This window comes from Ipomoea nil, unplaced genomic scaffold (assembly GCF_001879475.1).
Source record: "Ipomoea nil cultivar Tokyo-kokei standard unplaced genomic scaffold, Asagao_1.1 scaffold2036, whole genome shotgun sequence".
Classification (NCBI taxonomy): Eukaryota; Viridiplantae; Streptophyta; class Magnoliopsida; order Solanales; family Convolvulaceae; genus Ipomoea; species Ipomoea nil.
Genome location: NW_017618464.1, coordinates 5,654,186 through 5,677,656, shown reverse-complemented (window position 1 = coordinate 5,677,656; position 23,471 = coordinate 5,654,186). Strand labels below are relative to the sequence as shown.

The 23,471-nt window shown below is 36.3% G+C and overlaps 1 protein-coding gene and 3 non-coding genes across 5 annotated transcripts; all 4 read right to left on the bottom strand.

The window, feature by feature from the left end:
• Nucleotides 1-6,837: 6,837 nt before the first annotated feature.
• LOC109148224 (phosphoenolpyruvate carboxylase kinase 2-like) lies at nucleotides 6,838-8,296 on the bottom strand. Of its 2 annotated transcripts, XM_019296092.1 has the most exons (3): nucleotides 7,458-8,296; nucleotides 7,294-7,328; nucleotides 6,838-7,213 (listed from the first exon to the last, which is right to left on the bottom strand). In XM_019296092.1, the coding sequence occupies exons 1-3, from the start codon at nucleotides 8,254-8,256 to the stop codon at nucleotides 7,055-7,057; spliced, it is 993 nt and encodes a 330-aa protein (XP_019151637.1). In that variant the 5' UTR covers nucleotides 8,257-8,296; the 3' UTR covers nucleotides 6,838-7,054. The 2 variants fall into 2 exon arrangements, with proteins under 2 accessions (XP_019151637.1, XP_019151638.1); XM_019296093.1 differs by lacking the exon at nucleotides 7,294-7,328 and having other exon boundaries at nucleotides 7,075-7,213; nucleotides 7,458-8,295.
• A 6,491-nt stretch (nucleotides 8,297-14,787) lies between these two features.
• Nucleotides 14,788-14,860, bottom strand: TRNAR-CCG. Its single transcript has one exon. It is a non-coding gene; the product is annotated as a tRNA-Arg (tRNA).
• A 2,008-nt stretch (nucleotides 14,861-16,868) lies between these two features.
• Nucleotides 16,869-16,941, bottom strand: TRNAR-CCG. The gene has a single exon. It is a non-coding gene; the product is annotated as a tRNA-Arg (tRNA).
• Nucleotides 16,942-19,771: 2,830 nt separating this feature from the next.
• On the bottom strand, nucleotides 19,772-19,844 carry TRNAR-CCG. Its single transcript has one exon. It is a non-coding gene; the product is annotated as a tRNA-Arg (tRNA).
• Between the last annotated feature and the right edge of the window lie 3,627 nt (nucleotides 19,845-23,471).

The window sequence follows — 23,471 nt, the reverse complement described above, 5'->3', positions numbered from 1 at the left end:
TATATATATATATATATATATATATATATATATGTATGTATGTATATATATGGATGAAGTCTATCTTATAATCCTAATTGGCAAAGAATCACAATAAGTAAATCAATCGATATTACTTATGATGAGGATATAATATTTCTGAATGAATCAAATAATAAGTCTGTACAGGAATATATAGTAGTGAATAGCAAACCTAATACAAGACTAATACTAGTAACAATAGGTAACGAATACTAATAATAATAGAGTCCTAATACTCCCCCTCAAGCACAAGGTGGACTAGCTACAACATTGAGCTTGCCACACAGAGTAGAGAAACGCGGACCAGGGAGAGCTTTAGTGAACACGTCAGCCAGCTGATCCTTAGTAGAAATGAAGCTAACCTGCAACTCTTTCTTTGCCACTTTGTCACGAACAAAGTGATAGTCAATTTCCACATGTTTCGTACGAGCATGGAACACCGGGTTGGAACAGAGATAAGTTGCACCCAGATTATCACACCAGAGAGTGGGAGGAGCTGCCAACGGCAACCGAAGTTCATGCAATAGAGAAACCAACCAGGTGACCTCAGCAGACACGTCAGCTAGTGCCTTGTACTCGGCCTCTGTAGACGAACGAGCAACCGTACGTTGCTTCCGGCAAGACCAAGAGATCAGATTGTCACCAAGAAAAACCGCAAAGCCGCTAGTAGACTTTCTGTCAGCGGGGTCCCCAGCCCAGTCCGAATCCGAAAAAGCATGCACTGCAACAGAGGAGGATGGGCGAATAAACAGACCAAAATGCAAAGTGCCTTTAACGTACCGCAGAACACGTTTGAGCATTGCCCAATGCTCAGTAGTCGGGGAGTGCATATGCTGACAGACCCGATTCACAGCAAAAGATAAATCCGGGCGAGTGACAGTAAGATACTGCAGAGCCCCAGCAAGACTGCGATACTGCGTGGGATCGGCATAAGGAACCACAGATTCAGAAACGGGTCGAGTCACAGGCACCGGAGTAGCCAACGGCTTGCAGTCCACCATACCTGCACGGCTCAAGATATCTCGCATGTATCGCTGCTGAGAAAGAAACAAACCATCACCACGAGAGACCGTCTCAATGCCCAGAAAAAAAAAAGACGGAGCACCCATGTCACGAATCTTGAACTCCGAGGCTAAGTCAGTCAGAAGCCGAGTAACACGCGAAGCATCAGATCCCATAACAAGGATATCATCCACATAAACAAGCACATATAAAGATACAGAGTCACGAGTGTATATGAATAAAGAGACATCAGTCTTTGAAGGTGAAAAACCAACTGACACCAAGAAAGCATGTAACCTGTTAAACCATGCGCGAGGAGCCTGCTTAAGACCATAGAGTGACCTCTGTAATAAGCATACAGCATCCGGTCGTGACGAGTCCTCATAGCCAGGCGGCTGTCGCATGTAGACTGTCTCTGCAAGATTACCATTCAGAAAGGCGTTGTGAACATCCAACTGCCGAATTACCCAACCGCGAGAGACAACCAAGGAGAGAAGAAGCCGCACGGTTGTGGGTTTTACAACAGGACTGAAGGTCTCAAAAAAGTCCTGTCCTGCGACTTGATTGAACCCCTTAGCCACCAACCGAGCCTTGTGCCGCTCAATCGTGCCATCAGCCTTGCGCTTCGTCCTGAACACCCATTTGCAGCCTACAACATTCATACCAGGTGTGCGACTAACCAGACGTCAAGTGTGATTCTGGAGCAAGGCATTAAACTCAAGATCCATGGCCTCACGCCATTCCGGATACCGAACTGCTTGAGAATAACAGGTCGGCTCAGAAACAGTCATAAGAGCCACATGCTGCGTCGGCCCCAAAGAACGAGTCGCCATAACATGAGACCGAGGTGGAACCGGTTTTACCGTGCGCCGACCTCGCTTGGGCGCCTTAGGAGCACCCGAGACTGCCACATCTGGAGCCACAGCAGTCTCGGTGCGGGAATCAGAAGCAGCACCAGCAGCCCCGGAATCCGTGTCCATCTCCGGACGAGGATCCGGCCCAGCAGAACAAACACCGGAGCTCGCGCCAACCTGAACGGCGTCAACACCCCACGGCTCAATCAGGCGAGAGCTAGAGACCTGAGAGGGGACAGAAGAAGCAAATGGAAATATGGTTTCATCAAACCGCACATGACGGCAAATGAATACCTTGTTAGTAGCAGGATCAAAACAACGATAGCCACGAAACGAAGACGGATAACCAAGAAACACACACGGAGAAGACCGATACTGCAACTTGTTACGATTATACGGGCGTAACAGAGGATAACAGAGACAGCCAAACACACGCAAGAAAGAGTAAGAAGGACTAGAACGATGCAACCGAGAATGAGGACTATCATTATCCAAAACCCGAGTCGGCATCTTATTGATGAGATAGACCGCAGTCTCAAAGGCATAATCCCAATATCGTTGTGGAACTGAAGCCTGGGCCAAGAGAGCCAAACCCGTTTCCACAACGTGACGATGCTGACGCTCAACTCTACCATTCTGCTCATGGGTATAGGCACAAGACTGCCTATGATTAATACCCAAAGAGACAAAAGTACGGTGCAACCGTTTATACTCTCCCCCTAAATCAGATTGAATAGAGACAATCTTACGACCATATGAACGCTCAACTAGTGACCGAAACTGCTCGAAGATAGCATACACATCAGTTTTCAAACGCATAGGATAAAACCATACATAGCGCGTATAGTCATCAACAAACAAAACAAAATAACGAAAGCCATTGACGGAAAGAAAAGGCGATGGGCCCCAAATATCAGTATATATAAGTTCTAAAACATGAGACGTAGTAGTATTGACACGAGGCAAGGGAAACCGTGAGGATTTCCCAAGCATACAAGCACGACACAATTCCGAAGTATCACTAAAACTAGACTGAATAGAACATGAATTTAAAATCTGCCGCAAGACACGCGGGTGAGGATGACCCAACCGGCTATGCCACACGTCAGAGGAGACTCGAGAGGCCACAAACGCAACGGGACTTGAACGAGAGACAGGCCAAGAATAGAGACCCCCCGAAGCCGGCCCTTTATATAGAACTTCCCTGGTTGAACGATCCTTCACAAAGAAACAATCAGGGTGAAACTCAAAAAAGACATTATTATCACGAGCAAACCGTTGCACAGACAATAAAAACGCAGAAAGCCCAGGAACATGAAGAACATCAGACAATCGAAATAGTGTTTCAGATGCGGCTAACGAAGATGAACCAGTACTCACAATAGGTAAACACTTACCGTCACCAACACGAAGATGATCCGGACCATTATAAGGAACCGCCGAGGACATTAAAGACGGATCCGGAGTGGCATGATTCGACGCACCAGTGTTAGGAAACCACTGCTGAGGATTAACCGAAGCCGAATCATCAACAGAATATGCAACATGTGCCCGCGGCCCTGGAGCGCCATCCTAACGACGATAGCACAAAGCGGCCGAGTGGCCTTCGCCGGAGCAGATCTGGCACTGGACAGCCCCGGCGCCACCTCGACCGCGGCCTCGGCCCTTGCCACGACCTCGGCCTCGATTGCCGCCGCCACGCTGCTGCCCGCCCGAGCGACCTCCACCTCGCTGAGCCGCCATGGCGACCGGAGCAGCAGCAACGTCACCACCATCATCAGCACATATAAAGGCCTGCGAAACAAGAAAATCGGATAACTCGAGTAAAGACACCGGAGCACCCCTCGTCAGCGACGCCACCAAAGCGCGATATTCGGACCGCAAGCCCCGGAATATATACATATTCTGATCTTCTAGTGTCACCGGACGGCCGGCAAGTGCCAAATCCTCAATAAGCACCTGAGCACGCCCAAGATAATCCGGGATCGAAGCATCCCCCTGCCGCAATCCTTGCAGTTCGCCCACCAACCGAAGAGCACGGGCCCGAGTCTTCGAACCAAGAACCTGTTCGATCGCCACCCACAAATGCCGAGAGGAGGTTTTACCGATGGCAAGATGCATCATCTCGTCGGACAAGGACGAGATCAACAAGGAGAGCACGGCCTTATCTTGACGAAGCCATGCACTCCGAGCGGCGGACGATACGGCCGACGAAGACACGGCAGCAGCAGCCTCCTCGGCAGAAGGTACCGTAATCGCAGTAAACGGGGGACACACAGACGTTCCATCGACAAAACCCAATAATCCTTGGCCATCCAGGAACGGAAGAAGCTGAGTGCGCCAAAACAAAAAATTACGGGATGTCAATTTGATGGAAACGAAGTGATGAGCCGAAGAAAACGACACCCCGGACTGCAGGGGTGCCACAAGCGCAGCCTCAGAAACAGTCCGTTCAGAACTTCCAACAGAACCGCCATCAGAACCGAGGTGCGCCATAGAGAGAGAGAGAAAAAGAACCTGTTGATACCAGATGAGGATATAATATTTCTGAATGAATCAAATAATAAGTCTGTACAGGAATATATAGTAGTGAATAGCAAACCTAATACAAGACTAATACTAGTAACAATAGGTAACGAATACTAATAATAATAGAGTCCTAATACTTATAACTAATAAATTCAAACCAAAAAGTTAATAGATAGTTATAAAGACAGCAAGTTATGCTGTGTATCCGTATGCACCATGCATGGTGCATACGGATGCAAAAACGACGTTGTTTTATTAAAAACGCGTGTCTCACTTAAAAAAAAATCAGTTTCGATTCCCAACAACAATATTATATTGTGCATAATTTGAACTATATATATCCAGAATCAATGAACTAAAATTCTAGAATCGATGAACTAAAATTCCAGAATCTATGAACTAAAATTCCAAAATCTATGAACTAAAATTCCAGAATGAATGAACTAAAAATCCATAATGAATGAACTAAATATCTAGCATGAATGAAAAAAAAATCAGTTTCGATTCACGTCTAAATATCCATAATCAATGAACTAAAATTCCAGAATCTATGAACTAAAATTCCAGAATGAATGAACAACATAATGCTGTTGAGGGGAATCGAAAACGATTTTTTTTTTAAATGGGATGCGCGTTTTTAATAAAACGACGTCATTTTTGCATCCGTATGCACTATGCATGGTGCATACGGATGCACAGCATAACGATCCTATAAAGACAATTCAACTTGAACCTTCTCTCGATAACAAAATGTATTCTAACCATATTAAAGATCTAAAGATGCTCGTATAAGCAGCTCAGTTGGTCATAGGGGTGAAGTTTGAGAAGAATGACCAAGGATTGAATCTCACTAGCGGCAGTGTCTCAAAGTGAGGGACTCCTTGTATGTCGTAATTAAATGTCTAACTTCTGGGGGACTCCTGCTGCACAATAAGTAGCTGAGTTTTGTGCACAATAAGCAAGTCTTTAAGGGACTCCCGCTGTATAGTAAGCAATTGAGTTATCATAATTTACATTCTTCTAGATGCTTTGTTGGAGAATCAAACTTTTGGAAGAAGGATTTAAAGATGGCATCGATTGCTGAATTTTAAGTAAAAAGTTAAAATTCTGTGAGTGTATAGAAAATGCTTTTACCATTTTCTTAAAAAAATATTTTAACATTCAAATTTATTTTTTTAAAACCAAATTAATTATAGTTTCTAGAAAACAGGGAAGCAAAGAATAATTAAAGATGTTCTCAAAAAAAAAAAAAAAAAAAAAAAAAAGGAATAATTAAAGATAGATAGCTTATCAGAAGTTAGACACGGCACGTGATTTACTCTTACTGGGAGTCTGGGACAGTGGGACTACTATGAAATTGGACCAAGTTTCAACCGTCCACGTGGTTCATTCACTCTATTGGCTCACCTGATATGTTACTCCACTGATAACATTTTTATACAGCATTTGATATCTATTGGATTCAAGTTGTATTATACCAGTAAAATTTGATTCTTATTTGAAACTAAAATTTTATAATATGGCATTCAAAAATAAAAATAAAAAATTATAATATGACACAAAAAAACAATACTCTAATTTCGATCTAAGGTCTTCTTAAATTTATAAAGTCCAACTAATTTTACTTCAAACAAGAGCCCTTTAATATATATATATATAAAATGCATTATCAAGATGTATAGTTTTATTGGTCAATCTAATCAAGTTGATCAGATAATGAGAATTCTTGTGTAGAAGATGTTTATATAATCACGTTCACATAAGATACAGGAAGATTAAAAATATACACAAGTAGAGTTCTATTGTAACATAATAAACTCAAGAGAGTCATGAACTAAATACATATATTAATATAGACTGTTCATTAAATAATTTACAAGTTCAATTCAATCCAACTCTTAGCGAGGATGGTTTATTGGTCTTCTAGATTTGATTCGGTCTTTGGACAACTTAGGCTGCCGGTATAAGTATAATCCAGAAGCATATGCTACCACTGTCCTTATAGCTGGGGATTCTTATACCAACTCAACTCAAAATAGCCAGAATTTAGGCATCCGGACACTTCAATATACAAATGATATGTTAGTTGAACGTCACAACTTAAATGTGAAAGAACTTATCAACAAGTACTACTACTCACCTTTTTTTCACTTTCCGACTTCTATTCAATTTGTAGGAGAAGCTAAGATTGCATTATTCTCAGTTTTTATATATTCCATACATGCACTACACTAAAGTATCTTCTTTAAACTTTAATTATTCCGCGCAAACACAATATATCATATATAATTTACATCATTCCAAATGTTCGGTCGGGCTGGAGTGTCGAGGCCCTTGAAGTTGGGGATTCAACATTTGTTGGGGATTCAACATTTTGTGAGAAGAAGACTATAAGACATTATGTTGGAAAATTTATAAACGAAAATATTCATTAAACATTTCCACACAGATTTGCAAAACCAGGATAATATATACATGGCAGCCACTGCAGAAAGTGATCCTTAATCTGTGGGCACTTCCCTCAACCTAGGATTCTTAATCAAACCAAAAACATAGGAGAAAACCCATGGCTTGATTGATGTATACAGTCCCAAACTCTTATTGCTCAAATTACTATAGGGCCAAGAAAGAGCCTAGCCTTTTTAAGTCTACAAAATAGGCCATACTTGCATCTTTACATCACACATTCTTACAACCATCTTTAAAAAGTCTATATATAGTTGTAATATTGCATGTAGTCCTCCTATGAAGTGAGCTAGATCAATCAAGGGAGTTGGTTTCTCCTCCACTAAGAACCCATGGATGCCCTGCATATACCAAATGAAGTTTAGAATCCAAAAACAGATAAAATTGAAAAATACAAGAGAATCTAGCAGTTAGTTATTACTTGAAGGTATGCATTGATAACACCAGCCTTGTGACCTAAATTGACAAAAGATCAAAAGAAAATATGCCAGTATACATTATTCATAGTTAACTCTCTTAAATCAAGAAGACTAATATGCAGATCCCATCCCGAGCAAATTAAAAGAGAAATAAAGAATAACTTACTTAGTACTTGTTCTGCTGAGAAGCGTCGAGAAGGGTCCTTGCATATCATCTTCCTGAGCAGATCTTTAGCTTCCGGCGAAACAGACCGGAAAATCCTGGTGGGAAACCTCAAATTCGCTCTGAGAACAGCTTCGAAAGTTTCCGCCGGAGATTCGCCGTAGAAAGGCGGAACACCGGCGAGCATTATGTACAGAATCACGCCGGCGCTCCACACGTCCACCTTCTCGCTATAGTCTCTCCCCATCAACACCTCCGGCGCCACATAGTAGGGCGTCCCCACCACCCCACTCATCGCCGCCACATTCTCCTCATCATCGTACCCTCCGAACCACTCCGCCGACCCGAAATCGGCGAGCTTCAGGCCGCCGTGAGAGTCGAACAAGACGTTGTCGGGTTTTATGTCCCGGTGGGCGATCCCGGCGAGGTGGCAACTCCTGATGGCCGACACGAGCTGCCGGAAAATGACGGCGGCGGACGGCTCCGACAGCGGGCCGCGCGACGACACCCGCTCGTAGAGGTCGCCGCCGCCGCAGAGGTCGGTGATGATGTGGAGGTAGCCGTCGCCCTCGTACACTCCGAAGAGGTTAAGGATGTTTGGGTTCCCGGCGAGGAGTTGGAGGATCTTGGGCTCTTTCTCTAAGCACTCGCGGTCGGTGGGGTCCAGGAGGAGATTCTTGTCGATGGTTTTGCAGGCGAAAGATTCTCCGGTGGACGGCGAGAAGCAGCGGTAGACGGTGCCGAATCTACCACGCCCGAGTTCTTCGCACAACTGGTACTCCTTTTTCAAGCACTCGAACATGTTTTGTTGAGAAGTATGGTTTGTGTGGGTAAATCTCGTACATAAGGGTTGTTATTTATAGTCCAAAGAGTATATTAGAAGAAACGTATAATACCCAAAATATTCTATGATTCAATGACTGATGAAAAAAATATACTTTAATTTACCGAGAGAACTCCACAACCACTATCTTACGTTTCTAATATATCACAAAAGAATAATTTAGAATTTGACTCTTACTCCTGAAAAACCTTAAATAACTTTTGACATGACACACTATTGTAATAATCGAACTTTAGCACCCTTCAAAAAATAAAGAAAAAAAAATTGAACATTATTAATAGTTGGCTTACCAACTATCTCAATTGTTGTGTTAGGTGTAATTTAACTTAGCACATTTAAAAAAACTTCTAAATTTTAATACTCCGTAATTGATTGGTTTGTAATTTTTTTTTTCATTAAAACTATGTATTGGAATTTTAATTAATAATAGATATTTTTAATACAATAAATCAATATCAATTACAACAATTAAGCAAAGAATCTGCAGATATCAAAAGTGATATATATTTTATATTCATAAAAATAATGCATTAGCATAATATATAAATGTAGTACGTGTACGAACTTAATTAGTTTACATAACATAATTTCTATTTTTTTTTGTTATATAGATATCTAATAATGTATATATGAACATATATGCATGATTGACATTAATTAGTAACGTTAGAAAGTGATGTATGTTAGTTTATTGTAAGTATAAATTCATCATACGCATTATTAATTCTTTCAATTTGAGGTATATATATATATATATATATATATATATATATATATGAATATATATATGAATTTATTTGTTAAGTGTGGATTGCTATCCACGTCTCTTCTCTGTGTAATAAAAATATAAATGAGAAAGGTTTCGAGTTTGTTAGCTGTTAGCTGATTATATATAAAATTATTTTTTCAAAAAGTTGATTGAAAAAGTTATTTTGAGTAACTTTTTAAATTTTAACATTTTAGAGCAATATCAGGACTATGTGGTCTAATGGTACCTGGATTAGACTTCCATTTGAAAGATTATGAGTTTGAGCCTCAGTGGAGGCGTTATTGGTTCTTTGTGTTTCAGTAGGTTGTGAAAGTATATGAACAGATAGTATAATGTAATAGAGCCAATAACTTTTTTAAAAAAAAATATTTTAGAGCAATAAGTTGTTACAAAAAATTAATTAATCGAACACTCATATTGATTGTTTAACAAAGTCAAATAGTTAATAACAATTAAATAAGTCGAAATTAACTGATAAGTTAATTGTGTTATCAAACAGCTCATTGTATTTGTGCCGATTAACACTATACATTTTTCCATAATATGTTATAGAACTGTATTGTTTGTTTAGGTTTAGTCTATATGTCAAAGTGTAATTAAAAATGATTATAATCTGTAAATTATGCGGAATGATGATTTCCAAGGCGGTGGGTTTTCGTTTCTTTTAAGGTAGAAAAAGTCAAATTGTTTTTACTAATTTCTTGGTCATGAGAGCAGTTTGGGTCACTCTCCAATGTTTATGGCATTTGTTTTTGACAACGACGAGGATTATAAATTAATGATGCTGTATTTGGATTGTTGTATGACTAGCAGGTTAAAACTTTCCTTTAAAAAAAAAAGGTTAAAACTTGGATGGTCGGCAACCGATATATGTATAAAAGAATTAATCCGAGTGTGTGTTTGGTTTACACATTAAGAATGTAAATCAAAGTCATGATTATTGTTTGATTTGATTGATAACTTTTAAAATATAACTATCTATTTTGATTATTTTTTTAATGAAAAATTTTATTCTCTAATTAAAAAGAGTATCATTCCATCTTATGGAGTTATGGTAATTTAATTTTTATGTTTGGATTTTTGTTTTGATTTTTTAATTCATATTGATGCTTTGGATGTCATTATATTAGTGATCAATTGTATTTTTTGTTTTTGTATGTTTAGAACATTTATTCACATTATATGGTCATACACAACCAAACATCAATATTAGTAATCATTCTAATTCCATCATACTACCAAACATGTAAAATATTTTTACCAAAATTCATTACCATTATCAAGTACCAAGTATTTGATTACCATTCTTATTCTAATTTCCATGCCAACCAAACACACTCCGAGTATTTATAGTTTTAAAATTATATTCTTTATTTTTTAATATAGTGGCCCATGGTTGATTGTTAGGAATCTTTATTCTTTTGTTTTTGTTTTTTTTTGGTTTTTTTTTTTTTTAATTATGTTTGATTAGTGAAGAGTTATATAATATTTTAGTGAGTTTTAGAGCATTACCATTGACATTGTTTCCTGGGTGTTTAAGTTTTTTTTTTTTTATTTTATTTATTTTAACAACTTTTGTATGGGGGGAGAAGAGATGAGAAGGATTTGTATGCTACTTAATGGTTTTTGTCAAGAGAAAAAAAAAATTAATAGAGCACGTCAAGCATAAATATGTCTTATATGCTTAACAAGCACATCACGATAATCACCAACTAGTAATCACTCATAAAATTAAATTTGTTTCCTCTCTCTTTGTCCGAGTTTAATTTTTTGCTATTAAAACTCAAAAGAAAAATAAAAAAACCATTGAATTTGCTTTTAGACATTTTCAACTTGCATATATACTTTATAGCTATGGAATCTTGCTCCTGATGTATGTGATCTGACTTTCGAAGAATCTTGAGGTGTACCATATTATCTATGTTCAAGTTAGTAATATTTATTAGTTACAATTGAAAGACTAAAAATGGTTTTGTTTTTGTTGTTGTTGTTGGTTTTTTTTTTTTTTTTTTTGATTAATTGGGCATTAGAGAGATGTTAAAATAAAAATAAAAATTGGGCATTAGAGAGCAAAGTATTGCTTACATATTTGCATGAGATATTAATTTCATTTTTAGTTTTCAAAATCTAATCTTATATTATTGTACTTTATGTATAGTAAACATAAATAATACAGTACTATTTTCCTTCCTCATTTTACCTTATAATATTCTCCTCCTAGCATGATAATCAAATTCCTTTTACTCATTAGCTACTATGAATTAGCCAAATCTACTCAATAGTAAAAAATTGAATCTATTTATTAAGCAAATATAAAGGAACAAATGAATATTGTCACATTAGGAGGTAAATTCAAGAAGATAATTTAACAATGCTCAGTAAATTATATCAAACAAATATATAGTTTCTTTTTGCCACAAAAGGGATGGCCGAGTAAGTAGTGTAGGACTCTTGTATCTAAAGATCACAAATCTCTAATGTACATCATATGTACTAATTGTACGTGGGTTTATCTCATCACCCAAAAATAACATATAATTTTCCTGTTTTGTGTGTGTGTGTGTGTGGGGGGGAGGGGGGGGGGGGGGGGGTGGAGGATTTAATGAAGAGTATTCTAAGTATTTTTATTTTGTATAAAATTTCCATTGCTTAATTGTTTGTACGAGGATTCACAGAGCTGAGCACAGAATCGTATCATATGCGTTGTCTGTTGACCCTTTGGTAGTTTGGTCATTGGAGACTGTCATACTATTTTTATTCTAAATATATAATAGCAAATGTTTTTTTGTTTGAAAATATTTATTGCACACAAACTGCATGAATGCTATCTGACTTTGCAATTTTTATTTTTATTTTAAAAAAATTGATTCGTAAAAATATTAATTGCAAATAAATAAATAAAGTAATGCCATATATCTGTAATTTTTTAATATATTATGTAACTAGATGAAAATATATGATCTATTTTTTTATTAACATATGAATTGACGGGTCACACTATGAATTATGGAGTAATTAAATTAAATTAAACGACCTCGACGCATCCAACATTTGTTACTAAGCATTTCCTTTTAATTTAAACTAAGAATACACTCATAAATTTTCATAACTAACTGGTTCAAACCGAAAAAGTCAATAAACAATTTCCTAAGAGTCAAATTTAGAACTATCAAGTATCAACGCAATCACCCAATCAATTCAGCTAAAATTGCCCACTAAGGATTTCGAGGTTTCCTTTTGTTAATGCTAACAACTGGGGTGATAGTACCGAACCAACGTGATCGATGTTGTTGGTCCAATTAATAATCATCACTTGATATGATTTAAATATAAGTTTGGCCTAACATGCATTATATAAAACACGTAAAACCAGATTCCACCTTCCAGTCTTCCACGCAGCTAGGCACTATCTATCCTGTTTAATTTGTGACCTTAATACAGTGGGTGGAGTGGAATTGCAGCCCACAGTATTTAAGGGCGCAAAAAATTGCGTGAACCATGATTCACACAGTGCTATGTAAATCATAACAAAAAATACATTTTTAATATACTAAAAATACATTATTCGTATATTTAATGTACATTATACAAAATAATGTACTTTTAGTACTGAAATAATGTACCTCCTTTGAATACAATCTACATTTTTAATATATGAAAAGTATATTATTATTTGTGTATTGAATATACATTATTTGAAAATGTGACCCACACAACTGTGTGAACCATGCTTCACACAATAATGATTGATTTCCGAGCAAAAAACACTTACATCCTAATCTCGAAAGTCCCTGTTTATCCATCTACCCTTAAGCTTATTTTGTAGTATTGATGAAGGAAGTGACTTAACGATTTACAAGTTTTTCAAAGTACTTTGTACACTGGTACTCACAACAAGACAATTCTATACTTGTCCTTAATAAGAATCGAACACTACACTCTATGATTGCCAGCAGAGCATACCACAAAAATTAAACCACTTGTTATTATAAAGGATGCATGTCTTGAGTGTATATCCAACAATTATATTGAGATTCATGGAACATGAAGTTTGTGTACCTATAATCATGAATATTCCGTCCAAAAAAGTAGTGACTGGTGACACATGATCATGCCACATGGGATTTCGGTATAGGAAGAGGAATGTTTGTTTTGAAAGAGATGTTCCAACTAGAAACCTGAATGGCAGTTTGTGCTTTTCATCAATGTTATCTACTTAAGCCATTTAGCATTTCTTCATGGTCCTGTTTGTTCAGGTTGTCTTTTTCTCATTTGGCTCAATCATAGTGCCGTAGAAGATGAGAGAATACCTTGAATGAACACTAAAAATTTCTCTTTCCTATTCTATAAATGACATCATAGAGAAGAAAATAAGAAACCCCATACCTGGACCATGATACCATGAAGAAACATCAAACATCATTGTCCCAGATTAACTACAAAAAAGAACAAAATATGAACTTCTTGCACGTGGAACTGTGGAAGTCATTCAAATGTAAATCTGTGATTTTAAGAATCCTTAGCAGAATCAGTACCATGATCCTAAAATTGATGAAACCAAATAAATATACCAAATATACATATTAACTGTATTAACAAATAGTTTCAAAAAAAAAAAAAAAAAAAAAAAAACTGTATTAACAAATAGATTTTCTTACATGCTTACATTTCAAAAACAGTTTACAGATAAGTATTTGGTCCTTTGAGCCCATCAAGTTGATTGCCTAACAAAGCCTCTAGGCTTGGCTGTTTAAGAGGGCAGCTCAGGTGCCTCCAGAACTACTACCAAAAAAAACCATAAATAAACTTCATTAACCAACAAGTATGCAATGATTCACTTGGCCAGAGTTTTATAAAATGTTCCAACAAAAGTAAGAACTTGTCAATCTATTTCCCCCCTTCTCTTGGCGAAAAAATCGAATTACTAAGCAATCTATTTAATATTTCTAGTTTTGTGTCCTGGTTTGCTTCCACAATCCATCCATCAACCTGCAATGAAACAGAAAGTACAAATTCGTTCTATATTGCGTATTAAACCATTTAATTCAACCACACGCGTTGTACTCAGCATCAACAGATAAACCTGAACTCCTAGAACAATAATGCCAGCAATCAACACAATTATAGAAGAGAGAAATACTGCTACAGATCACTTCAAGTTGACATACAAACATTAACATAAAATTTGGGGAGAAAACAGACACAAGCACAAAAATCAACTTAATGTATTTCATTAAATTAGGAGTACCTCACGGAGCTGTTTGGCATAGTTGGAGACGTCATCTGAGATTATAACAATCATGTGGTTATAGTATAGCGAATCGACTTGCCATTAGCCAAGCACTCAAATACCGAGCAGGAATTCATCGCCGCAGTAGAGAAGCTCCCAAAACGCAATCAATGATATCACATGATGGCGCAAATAGGCACAGCCAAACAATCCATAATCTCCAATTCACAGAATTCATTGTAGCAAGCAACAGATTTCTCTAGAAAACAAAACTTTGATTTACATTTTGCCAGAATATTTTGATCCTTTGAAAATTGAAAATGAAGGGTATTTATATGCAGCTTTCATTTTCTATTAAAGAAAACTGTGAACATATTTTTAATGGGCCACCCAACTCATCAAGCCCATTTGTTCAATTTAAGCTTATAGAACGATATATTTTGGGCTCTGGATATTAGAAAATCCGCAAAAATTAAAAAATAATAATTTCCGTTCACGATGGGACTCGAACCCACAATCTCCCGCTCCGGAGGCGAGCGCCTTATCCATTAGGCCACGCAAACTTGTTGTTCAAGACTGAATCGAGAAAAATCACTATAGTCGAGGATTGGCAATATCTTACCTGCAGAAATGAACAATAGTAGCAGGAAGGTACACGAAAAAGTCTTCGAGGATTTTTGCCTGTTCCAGTTCCTGGTAGCTCTTGCCTCTTGCAGCCAAAGAATTTAGAGCTAATTATGAGTTCAATCCATAGTCAGAAAATGTAACAAAAAGATTGCGGCTAGAATAAACAATTACAATATGTCATTTCTGCAAAACAACCTGCATACACAGATACAGGTGGAAGAATCCTCTTGAAACGAGGAAAAAAAAAAAAAAACTTGTTAGCAAGCATGTAAAGGCCAGCATCTGCATTGTATGGAAAGTCATTCCATTTTACAAACTGGTCTAGAATTAATGACATTCTGAATTTCTGAGGCACAATTGTCTAAAAAGCATGCACATTACGAAATCCTACATAGTAGGAACTGAGAAAAACTTGGTCACCTGTAATTGCATCAAGAGAAACATCAAACATACATGAGAGAGTTCTTTCACGAGATAGCTTTCAATTTTAAAACTATGAATGCCTAATACTCCATACATGCTAACAAAGCACTCAACAGTTATTGTCCGACTAGTATTTTAGGAGCATGTCATTTTGTGATACACTCGAGACAATCTGAAATTTTCCATACCAATAAAAGAATTGACATGATGGAAATCTCCTAAGCCTTACATAAAGGTGACTGATGACAATGAGGGAAAGGATCATATCCTAACGAATAGCAAACTGGAAAGAGTAAGAATACAGTTAAACAATATAAAAATATGGCATACCTCTTGTGTAAAAATTCAAAATATTAAACTTGTTCATCATATCCTTTTAAACATCTGATCTAATGATGGCTCAACAATACAATAACCATTACTCCGGAGTGCAGTTTTTAGAATGTTTTAAGTTTGCACAAAACATCCTGCATCTAAATAGATCTTTGATAACCCACTGCTAAAAAAGAAAATGAAAGGAGTTCAATAACCTAGTTCAAGTACGCAATGATTCACTTGGCCAGAGTTATATAAAATGTTCCAACAAAAGAAAGAACTTCTCAATCTATTTCTCCCCTTCTCTTGGCGAAAAAATTGAATTACTAAGCAATTGAACCCCCTTTTATTGTACTTTGTCATATTTAATATTTCTAGTTTTGTGTCCTGGTTCGCTTCCACAATCCATCCATCAACCTGCAATGAAACAGAAAGTAGAAATTCATTCTATATTGCGCATTAAACCATTTAATACAACCACACGCGTGGTACTCAGCATCAACAGATAAACCTGAACTCCTAGAACAATAATGCCAGCAATCAACACAATTACAGAAGATAGAAATACTGCTACAGATCACTTCAAGTTGACATACAAACATTAACATAAAATTGGGGGAGAAAACAGACACAAGCGCAAAAATCAACTTAATGTATTTCATTCAATTAGGAGTACCTCACCGAGCTGTTTGGCATAGTTGGAGACGTCATCTGAGATTATAACAATCATGTGGTTATAGTATAGCGAATTGACTTGCCATTTGCCAAGCACTCAGATACCGAGCAGGAATTCATCACCGCCGTAGAGAAGCGTAAGGTAAGCTTCTTCCGGAGATTGAAACTCGGAAGCTCCCAAAACACAATCAATGATATCACATGAATACTGATGGCGCAAATAGGCACAGCCAAACAATCCATAATCTCCAATACACAGAATTCATTGTAGCAAGCAACAGATTTCTCTAGAAAACAAAACTTTGATTTACATTTTGCCAGAATATTTTGATTCTTTGAAAATTGAAATGAAGGGTATTTATATGCAGCTTTCATTTTCTGTTAAAGAAAACTGTGAACATATTTTTAATGGGCCACCCAACTCATCAAGCCCATTTGTTCAATTTAAGCTTATATCATAACCGGAATGATATATTTTGGGCTCTGGATAACGGTTTAGAAAATCCACAAAAATTAAAAAATAATAATCTCCGTTCACGATGGGACTCGAACCCACAATCTCCCGCTCCGGAGGCGAGCGCCTTATCCATTAGGCCACGCAAACTTGTTGTTCAGGACTAAATCGAGAAAACCACTATTGTCGAGGATTGGCAATATCTTACCTGCAGAAATGAACAATAGTAGCAGGAAAGTACACGAAAAAGTCTTCGTCTCTAGGATTTCTGCCTGTTCCAGTTCCTGGTAGCTCTTGCCTCTTTCAGCCAAAGAATTTAGAGCTAATTATGAGTTAAATCCATAGTCAGAAAATGTAACAAAAAGATTGCAGCTGGAATAAACAATTACAGTATGCCATTTCTGCAAAACAACCTGCATACACAGATACAGGTGGAAGAATCCTCTTGAAACGAGAAAAAAAAAAATCTTGTTAGCAAGCATGTAAAGGCCAGCATCTGCATTGTATGGAAAGTCATTCCATTTTACGAACTGGTCTACAACTAATGACATTCTGAGGCACATTTGATTCAAAAGCATGCACATTACGAAATCCTACATAGTAGGAACTGAGAAAAAACTTGGTCAACTGTAATTGCATCAAGTGAAACATCAAACATACATTAGAGAGTTCTTTCAATTTTAAAACTATGAATGCCTAATACTCCATACATCCTAACAAAGCACTCCCGGGGAACAGTTATTGTCCGACTAGTATTTTAGGAGCATGTCATTTTGTCATACACTCGAGACAATCTGAAATTTTCCATACCAATAAAAGAATTGACATGATGGAAATCTCCTAAGCTTTACATAAAGGTGACTGATGACAATGAGGGAAAGGATCATATCCTAACAAATAGCAAACTGGAAAGAGTAAGAATATGTGCTGTGGCACAGTGCCAAGGAAGTACGCAGAACTCTTCCCCATCTTCCTCCGTTACAGCCTAGGTAAAGACTTTCGTCACCAAGTCGCCTCAAACAAGTTGATCCACAGAAAAATCTGAAACCAAATAAATATACCAAATATACATATTATCTGTTTTACAATTAGATTTCCTAGCATGCTTACATTTCAGAAACAGTTTACAGATAAGTAATTGGTCCTTTAAGCCCATCAAGTTGATTGCCTAACAAAGCCTCTAGGCTTGGCTGTTTAAGAGGCAGTTCAGGTGCCTCCACAACTACTACCAAAGAAACCATAAATAAACTTCATTAACCAACAAGTACACAATGATTCACTTGGCCAGAGTTTTATAAAACACTCCAACAAAAGTAAGAACTTCTCAATCTATTTCTCCCCTTCTCTTGGCAAAAAAAATCGAATTACTAAGCAATTGAACCACCTTTTTTTTGTACTCAGTCATATTTAATCTTTCTAGTTTTGTGTCCTGGTTTGCTTCCACAATCCATCCATCAACCTGCAATGAAACAGAAAGTAGAAATTCGTTCTATATTGCACATTAAACCATTTAATACAACCACACGCGTTGTACTCAGCATCAACAGATAAACCTGAACTCCTAGAACAATAATGCCAGCAGTCAACACAATTATAGAAGAGAGAAACACTGCTACAGATCACTTCAAGTTGACATACAAACATTAACATAAAATTGGGGGAGAAAACAAACACAAGCAACCAGAACACAAGCGAAAAATCAACTTAGCTGTTTGGCATAGTTGGAGACGTCATCTGAGATTATAACAATCATGTGGTTATAGTATAGCGAATTGACTTGCCATTTGCCGAGCACTCAGATACCGAGCAGGAATTCATCGCCGCCGTAGAGAAGCGTGAGGTAAGCTTCTTCCGGCGATTGAAACTCCGAAGCTCCCAAAACGCGATGGCGCAAATAGGCACAGCCAAACAATCCATAATCTCCAATTCACAGAATTCATTGTAGCAAGCAACAGATTTCTCTAGAAAGCAAAACTTTGATTTAAATTTTGCTGGAATATTTTGATTTTTTGAAAATTGAAATGAAGAGTATTTATACGCAAATTATGCTGTGCAACCGAATGCACCTTGCAAGGTGCATACGGTTGCAAAACGGTGCCGTTTTGGTTAAAAAAACGCGCGTCCCACTTAAAGAAGAAATCAGGTTCGATTCCCGGCAATAGCATTTTTATATATCCAGAAATTCATAACTATATATCCACAATTTCATAACTATATATCCACAGTGAATGAATGAAGTAAAAATCCACAATGAATGAATGAATGAAGTAAAAATCCACAATGAATGAATGAATGAAGTAAAAATCCACAATGAATGAACTAAATATCCACAATATATGATTGAACTAAATATCCACAATGAATGAACTAAATATCCATAATTTCATAACTATATAACCACAATTTCATAACTATATATCCATAATTTCATAACTATATATCCACAGTGAATGAATGAAGTAAAAATCCACAATGAATGAATGAATGAAGTAAAAATCCACAATGAATGAATGAATGAAGTAAAAATCCACAATGAATGAAGTGAATATCAACAATATATGATTGAACTAAATATCCACAATGAATAAACTAAATATCCACAATTTCATAACTATATAACCACAATTTCATAACTATATATCCACAATTTCATAACTATATATCCACAATAATGTTATTACTGAGAGTCGAACCTGATTTTTTTTTTTTTAAGTGGGACGCGCGTTTTTAATCAAAACGACGTCGTTTTGAACCGTATGCACCATGCGCATGGTACATTCGGTTGCACAGCATAACTATTGGTATTTATACGCAGCTTTAATTTTCTGTTAGAAGAAAATTGTGAACATATTTTTAATGGGCCACCCAACTCACCAAGCCCATTTGTTCATTTTAAGCTTATATCATAACGGGAACGATATATTTTGGGCTGTGGATAAATGCGATTGAGAATCCGCTAAAATTACAAAAGAAAAGAAATCGTTCACGGTGGGACTCGAACCCACAATCTCCCGCTCCGGAGGCGAGCGCCTTATCCATTAGGCCACGCGAACTTGTTGCTTCGAACGATTAATATGATCTATCTAACTGTGATATACTTTTAACTATTAATGTACGTAACTCTGTATATTGCCAAGAGTAAGTTTTTCAAATTAATCTTGAACTATTTTAATTTAATTTGGTAAACATTTGAATTTGATTCAATCACTATCGAGTCAAACTCAAATGATTCAAGTAAAAATTTAAATTGAATGCAAACAATTACAAGCCAAATCGAGTTTTTAAAGTTTAATATATGTTTTCTATAATATAAATATAATATTAAACTTTTAAATAATATAATTATATTTATAGAATAATCATATTCAAGATGAAATATTGAGTTTTATTATGATATTAGTTATAAATATTAATATATGATTGAAAAATGGCTAATAAACCAAATATATATATATATATATATATATATATATATATATATATATATATATATATATATATATATATATATATATATGCCAAGCATCTTGTGTGCTTAGATGGCATGTAGTGACTTCTCTCATATGAGAGGTCATGAGATTGAATTCCAGTGGGGGTGTTGTTGACTTTTTGTGACTCTTTGTGTTTCAATAGGTATTCCTTTGACATTCTCCCCTAAATATTCCTCTTCATTTAATATTCCTTCTGACATTCTCCCTAAAATATTCACCGATAATGTTGCTCTTAAAGACCAAAACAGAACAATTGAGCAATTATGCATGAGAGGCACCTAAGATGACTCGATGAAAACCTTGTGTCTATGATGAAAACGATTAGAGAAGAAGAGCGAGGAGTTGCTAGCTAGGAATGTGTAGTTGTAGTTGTGATTGTTATCTAATTTTTTTTTAAAAATAAAAAATAAAAATTATAGTATTGAAATTCACATTTAACAGTACTTTACTGAATAAATTAAAACATGATTTAATTACACTTTTCATCTGCCTAAAGAAATTGATTGAAACTTTTTACAGTCAAAAAGAAAACCAATTACATTATCCACTAAACTCCGAGGGATTTGAAACTTTTTTCCAGAAACCAACTTTATGCAGTCTACAGGGAGAAAGAAATATGAAATTTTCTTCTTAAAGTGATGCGAATTAAATCGGCACATAATCAAAGATTTATTGTGCATGTTTCCTATTTGTCGCCATCCGTCTGCCTTCATTTCCTGTCTTTTCCGTCATCCACCTATGAGAAGCATCATTATTGTGCATGTCCCACCACAGGTTTGTTTTTCCATTGGTTTTCCATCCAATTTCCTTAAAACAAGCTAACGTGATGAGCCCACTGTTCCCGCGAGGCGGCGGTATTCGAGCGGCTTGGTGATGAAGGAATTGAAGGTAGGTTGCCCTTATGGGGAGTTCAATTAAGAATAATAATTTGGGATCGAAATTCACCAAACAATGTAAGAACAGTGTTGTAAAAATTTTGCTTAGACACCGATTAATCGGCGCCTAGGTGCTGTCCGATCGTCTAGCGTATTACTTATAATCGGTGGTCTAGGCTGCTTTGACGCTGACCGCCTAATCTTCCTAGATGCCGAGTAGACCTGCTAGGCACCGATTAGGTCGCCTAGTCAGTCGATTAACTATTGTCCTATTCTTTTTTAAATGGTTTATTGACATCTGAGCGAAATAATATTAAATTATTCAAACTCTAGATGTTTTTAGGTTAATATTTAATATTTTAATATTAACTATTAAAGTATTAAATGCTTTATAGTTATCAAGTCTTACAAAATTAAACAAATTTTAAAAAAATAAATAAATAAATAAAAAATAAAAAATACATGAACGCCTAGGCGCCTATTAATCCCTGCCTAGGAGCTCTAGGCGCTGCCTGAGGAGCGCCTAGCAATTTTTCAACCATGTGTAGGAGTAATCTCTTAAAGCGAGAGAGTTCCTTGTACACACTAAGTAAAGATCTAATATCTGTATTCAGTTGAGTTACCATAATTAATTTACATCGATCTTTTCAAATGTTTTGTCGGGTCAGACCGTAGGAGGTCATTGGGGTTGAGGAATTGAAGGTAGGTTCGGGGAACACACAGGAAGTTGCGGTGATGTTCCTCCGTGAAACTACAACTGTTACTTCCTGCTTAACATCATAACTTAAAGCTAATTCAGTTTCAATTCTGAGCTACCTAAGACTGATTTGGGGTTTTGATTACACATGGGATTAGATTAACGTGTCGACAAGGTGACGGTTGTCTACTTGTCCCTTTGAATGTTCCGTGTACCCGCTTGTGTCTTTCATCACCATCATACAATCAAACGCCAATATTTTTTTTTTCTTTTTTCATTTTATTAGACACTATTGAACGCCGAAGTTAAATAATTTTTAATTGTTGTCATCACATATTCTAATATTAATGGTTAAATTAACAAGGCATTTGGTTGGAGAGGGAGAATTACGTGGGAAATGAGTTGCAATTTCATGGGAGATGAATTACTAAGAATAAAGTGAGAATTTAAATTCCAGTGTTTGGTTTATAGGAATAGAATTACTGTGAATTTCAATTACAATGTTTGGTATACATGGGAATTGAAAGGGAATAAGTAGTATAAAGTCAAAAAAATGTCTATTGTTTTTGTTAGACATTAACTTTAGGTTAAAAAACAAAGAGGTATTTTGACTCATCACTATCTTTTTTTCTTCCTAAAATCCCAGGAATTAAAATCCCAGGGGAGACATGGGATTTTAATTCCATGAAAATGGGGGAAATGCAATTCCTTTCAACCAAACAAGGGAATTTTGTGGTCTTTGGAATTAGGTGGGAATTAAGTGGGAAGAGAATTTTTTTTTTGAATGCAAAGTGGGAAGAGAATTTAAATTCCCTTCAACCAAACACCCAGTAAGTGATTACCACAACTCAAAAATTATAGTTGGTATGGGATGTGTGATGGGCATATGACAATTATTAATCATTTTCAACCACAATAATACGCCTCCCGAATCCCAACCTTTAGGTCAAGGAGTGAACGCGACCCAAACAGACAAGTAGCACGTTAAGTGTCCTCTCAGTTGTCACACCCATTCGAATTTTTTCAACACTATTTGAGGCAACCAATCTAACTAACCTATAGGCGAACACTATGTGCCACTCGTCGGTTAAAATCTCTCCATGTGCTCTTAATCAAACCAATGAATTTCGTTCTGACATATTTTAATCAGATCAAAATATGTTAGTTTAATTAACAAATTTCTGAATTATTTCTTAGCTTGTTAATTAATTTTCATATAAATTTTATAATTAAAACCCAATCACATTATATTAATGTTAGTTTAAACAATTATTGGAAGAATCTAGACTCAGACATATATTATAGTAGTAGTTAGTTAATTAGGGATGAAAGTATGTATCCAAATCCTAGTGTATCTCAATTAACTTCATTAATAAAAGGTATCATATCCTAAATCTAGTCTAGTGTAAAGACAAATGCTATAAAGACGTACAAATAATAAAAAGTATTCCTTAATCGCGAACGGTTGATCAACATTTCGCTAAGCAAGCCAGAGGCCATCCGAGTATTTCACATCCATTTCGAGAGAAGAGTATTTCAGATTTGATCGGACAATTAATTTAATAAATAAAGGTTTAAGTTCGACTCATTATAAGAGATGCTTATTGACAACCTATA

What these genes read in the sequence shown, in the direction of transcription:
- LOC109148224 (XM_019296092.1), bottom strand. Translation starts at nt 8,256, where the DNA reads ATGTTCGAGTGCTTGAAAAAGGAGTACCAGTTGTGCGAAGAACTCGGG. An exon ending in CTCAGCAGAACAAGTACTAA is followed by an intron (nt 7,329 to 7,457) that starts GTAAGTTATTCT and finishes TTGTCAATTTAG; the next exon opens with GTCACAAGGCTGGTGTTATC. An exon ending in TTATCAATGCATACCTTCAA is followed by an intron (nt 7,214 to 7,293) that starts GTAATAACTAAC and finishes TGGTATATGCAG; the next exon opens with GGCATCCATGGGTTCTTAGT.